General features: G+C 36.2%; 1 protein-coding gene across 1 annotated transcript; it reads right to left on the reverse strand.

The window, feature by feature from the left end:
- Positions 1 to 2,372: 2,372 nt before the first annotated feature.
- Positions 2,373 to 4,570, reverse strand: LOC143549226 (uncharacterized). Its single transcript, XM_077040177.1, has 4 exons — positions 4,501 to 4,570; positions 3,987 to 4,136; positions 3,650 to 3,928; positions 2,373 to 3,280 (listed from the first exon to the last, which is right to left on the reverse strand). The coding sequence occupies exons 1-4, from the start codon at positions 4,568 to 4,570 to the stop codon at positions 2,373 to 2,375; spliced, it is 1,407 nt and encodes a 468-aa protein (XP_076896292.1).
- Positions 4,571 to 5,157: the final 587 nt, after the last annotated feature.

Consider the following 5,157-nt stretch of genomic DNA (forward strand, 5'->3'; position numbering starts at 1 on the left):
ATGATGGGGTCCAATTCTGGAAAGCCCAGGGGAAACCAACATACTTAAGGATTATTAGTTACTCTAACCAAACAACCAACCAGCCAGACAAGAAAATAGATGGGGTGAAAGAAATGCAAATCTGAAAATATAGAAATGGAGTAAGTAGTTAAGAGAAAGGCATGTGATTCGAAAGATATCATGACATCTTGGGAAGCATGAAAGGCATTTTCAAAACTGTCGCTAGTTTAGGTGTGGGCCCAGTGATGGCCTAAAAGGGTAAAAGGGGGATTGGATAATTTAGGTCAAATAAAGGTAAGGATGAGCCAGTTCGGAGTTTAGTCCATTACCTTTATCATAAGTAATAGGGATAATAGATGGAGAAGACTTGATGAGGCTACCATGGAAATGAGTCCAACAATAGCATTCTCACACTAGCAATTATTAAGGCGATGAGGAGATTGGTGAAGGATATCGGCACTGACCTTGTGAAGAAAGTTCGAAGATGGGAAAATGTATTCAAAATGTACATAGAGAAGTGTTGAGCCGTTGGAGATAACGCAAAAATTGGGCCAGTATAGAAAACAACATCAACAGACACCTCTAGAGAATAAAGAAAGTGTAGTGAAGGATGAATTAAAAATGTAGCGGGGAACTGATATAAGTTCATTACACTTGTCATTAATAACGAGCACAATGGACTGGGGAGACTTGAAGATGTTACCTTTGAAATGGGTTCTTCGGGTGATAAAAGAAATAGGCCTAGTAGTAAACACGAGCCCAAATTTGGTGGGGCTAAAGTAAGGAAGCCCAAAAGAGAATATATAGAAGACCTCACAAAGTAACTAAATGAACTCAAAGGTTCTAGGGGGAGTTAAGGACTTATCAAATTGATCTAAATAGGTTGGTAGCATCAACCCAAAAGAAAGGGTTAGAACAGCACAGGTTCTAGTCCATGTTGTTGGAATAGATGGGGCAAAAGTCAAAGAGAACAATGGTTCCAAAAGAAAGCTCCTAGGATGGGAACCAACATTCAGTTGAAGTTTAAGGTGGATCACGCAAGGGGTCACGACATACATAGAATTGAGACTTATAGTGAGTCCATTATACTCGTCATAAATAACGAGCACAATGGAATGGAGAGACTTGAAGAGCCTACCTCAAGCTCAGGCCCCCGAGGTGGCCCATGACCCATTAAGTGAAGAAAGTTGATGAAAGCTCAATGAGGAAAGCCCAAAAGCAAGGATAAGGACAAGATGATCAGGCAAGGAATGGTCAAATCAGGGGGGGATCTCAAGGTCACTATTCCTTGACCAGGTGAGAGGCTCAAGACAAGTATGTCTCCTGAGCCTTGTCAAGATCTGAAGGATAAAAGACTGAAATATGAGGACTCAGCAGGGAAGAGAATAAACTGAACCAAAGAAACTATTGTATAGGTTAATTAGAGTACACAAAATGTAATAAGAACCCTCTCCTCCCTATATATGGGAGAGGATGGCATTTGTAAAGGAGAGCATAATTCTCCCAACTCATTGGAATACAATTGTCTCCATTTATCACCATTCTCTTGCGATGTATTACCAACTATTATAACATACTCTACCATTCATTCTACACTCTCATTAGAACATTAATAAACAAATGAACAACTCATATATCTCGTCATTCTAAGAGCACATCTTGAATCCATACTATAATATCATTTAGGGTTCCAACATCCTGGGAACAAATCTTTTTTTTTAGGGGTGTTGGTTGGGTATGTTAATCGGGTCTTGAGTTGTTTGGGTCGGGTTAATGGGTTTTTTTTGGGGTGAAGGTCTAACCAAAACCCGACCGTAATAACAATCAATCGGGCTGGGTTTCGGATACGTGTATTTACAAATTCGGGTATTTTAATTCGTGTATGGGTTCTGATCGGGCTAAGCGTAAAATCGACACGTGTAGTTTTTTATTTACTAATATTTGTCATAATTCCTTAACTTGAATTACGTATTTGTTGTATATAATGCCTGTGGTATCGTATTCCAACAACTTACTCGACAAATTCCTACCAGAAGATTCCGTGTGAAAACGCATATGGCAGTTGTTATTGAAGATTGTGTTGGTCAGTGGCGGATCCAGGATTTTTTTTCAAGGGGTGCACAATTTTTTGATGTTCCAATTTCATGGAGCCGGATATAAAAAATTCTGGCCGGTTTGACGGTTTGGGTCGGTTGATGGTTCGGTTCGGGTACAGTTTATAACATAATAAAAATACGATATTGAAATATAAAAGACATCACCATTGAAAAATAAAAAGACATCGTCATTGAAGCATAAAAAAGACATCGTCATTGCAAAATAAAAACACAAAATATAAATATAATGGTCTTAACAAATTGAAAAAAGCATACCTAAAGTTGTTCCCTTCGAGTCTTCATCTTTTGAAATCGTTGCATTACATCTTCGACTGAAACTTGTTGGAGGAATTCCCTTTCTATGTAACAAATGCATGAATCGTTCATGTATCCATCACCCATCCTATTACGCAAATCAGTTTTCACAATCCTCATTGAAGAAAAACATCTTTCAACACTTGCCGTTGCAACCGGCAAAACTAATGATAACTTTATCAAACGATAGACCAACGGATAATCAATGTGCAATCTAGTTTTCACCATCATTTTGGCAAGATCACCTACCCCATTCAAGTTGGCAAACCGCTTATATTCTTTCATATTAGCAATGTAGTGGCCAAGTTCATATATAAGCTTGTCTTTTTCATCAAAACCAAAATCATACGGATACATCTCGGCCAACTTTAACAAGTTTAGTTTATCAAAAGCACTAAAATTATAAGACAGGCTCAAAGAACTCATACACATAAGCAAGTTAGTGGTTACCTCGTTGAAACGGTTTCCAAGCTCTTGAATTTGCATGTCGAGAACCGTGTTGAAATTATTAACCACATAATGGTCACGATTGGTGATGCCGGTCTTCCTTCTTTGATTTTTTGGGTCAAAATACTCAGCTTTCATATCAACCACTTCAATATCATATTTGGCACAAAAGGACGTGACATCTTCCAAAAGCGAGTCAAAGCCTTCAAGTCGATAACTTTTTAGGCCTTCACTAGTTAACTTAACTAACTTAATAGCATTTAACATATCTTGATCTTTTTTTTGAAGTGCTTCACACAAGGTGTTAGTAACACCCAAGATGTATTTCATCAAATGTAAATAGAATACAAAGCTAAAAGTTTTCATGTATAATTGAAGTCCATGTGCTTCACTTTTGTGAGCAGAAATCTCTCCCGAATTTTCTATATATTCCAGCACGTCAATAACACTAGGAAATAAAGTAAGCAAACGGTGAATTGTTTTTTCATGAGAACTCCAATGTGTATCCCCGGCTCTTGCAAGTGACAATTCTTGATTCTTTCCACTCCCAGTTTCAACTTCCGGATTCAATCCCAATCTTACTCTTTGACTTTATCTTATCAAATCTATTCGCTTACAAGATGCACCAACAACATTTAATAAATTTGACACTTCTTTATAAAATTTGAAAATTTCATGATGTTTGGTTGCAAGGGCCACAACAACAAGTTGAAGTTGATGAGCAAAACAATGAACAAAATATGCGGAAGGATTTTCTTTTAAAATCAAAGCTTTCAAACCATTAAACTCACCGGACATGTTGCTTTCACCGTTATATCCTTGGCCTCTAACCCTACCAATACTCAAATTGTGGCGAGCAAATAGTTTATCAATTGCAGATTTAAGAGATAACGCGGTTGTTTCCATAACATGAACAAGGCCAATAAACCGCTCCTTCACAAATCCCAATTTATCAACATATCTTAAAACCACGGCCATTTGTTCCTTTTTAGAAATATCTCTCGATTCATCAACTAATATGGAAAATACATCATCACCAAGTTCTTCAAATATCTTCTTTAATACTTCTTCTGCAAAACAATTACAAAGTTCTTTTTGGATATGTTCGTCTTATTTCATCTTTTTGACTTGAGTGATAAGATGAATTCGGTTGCCTTTCGGAAGGATCCCATGGAAGATCATCCAAATCTACTTTTGACGGTTTACTACTTGAAGATGATGACCCAAGGTTTGATGGTTTAGTTTGAAAATATCTCTTGATATTCATATTAGTAATACCTACAAATTAAATTCAAATAGCAAAAATCAACTATCAAAACAAATCAATAAGTGCTAATAAATAACCAATCCATATAAGGACTTTCATGGCAACTGCTACATACAATACCCAATATGGCTCATGTTATTATTATAAAATTTTCATGAAATAATTGTTTGTTTGTTGGTGAACACAATCAATGAATATGTAAGAACAACACAAATAATGATACACTCAAAAGCTTCTAGTATTACTGATTTCAAAGTTAAATAACTTGAAACACATGGCTGGGTTAAATAGTCTACATGTAAACATAAAAATCTGACAAAGAACATGTAGATAATATATAATTGAAAACAATATTAATATATTAATATTACAAACCGTGGAACAGAGCCAAAGGATAGATATATGCAGCAAGTCGTTGCCGTTCGTCCTCGTGCTCTGTAGGCATGTAGGGTAGCGGCTGATAATTTTTGCAAGTAAAACCCTAAAATATTAAAACACATGTCTTATAAAAGGTAAAAAAAATAAAAAAAAAACAAAAACCAGCCCAATAAAGCCTTGAACATGGGACCTCACCTATAGCTTAAAGTGTTTTAACCACTCCACCACTTTTTTAGTTTAGTAGGGTGGTGTACTTCAATTTTATAAGGAGGTGCACTTCATATTTTATATATAGAATTACACTATAATTTCGAAACTCGGGGGGTCCCCTTGCACCCCCAACCTCCTATACAAATCCGCCCCTGGTGTTGGTGATGTTAACAATAGTACCCGCCATCTTTAGTGATATCCACAGTGACATATATGCTAACTTATTTAAATTTAATTTGGTATAATAGTTGATAAATATAATGTATAATTTATAAGCACCACATATTTATGTTTTTCTTCTCTTTGCAGTGGGCCTTGTCACTCTTTATGGTGCAAATCTTGGAGTGATAATGGTTGGTTTTGACTTTCCATCTAAATGTTATTACTTCCATGCTTAAGTTTGATTATAATTGATACGACCTTTCGTACGTGTTCAGGCACTCA

The sequence above is a fragment of the Bidens hawaiensis genome, unplaced genomic scaffold (assembly GCF_021521415.1).
Source record: "Bidens hawaiensis isolate Kalapana, Puna unplaced genomic scaffold, B.hawaiensis_p1.1 tig00000978_1, whole genome shotgun sequence".
Classification (NCBI taxonomy): domain Eukaryota; kingdom Viridiplantae; phylum Streptophyta; class Magnoliopsida; order Asterales; family Asteraceae; genus Bidens; species Bidens hawaiensis.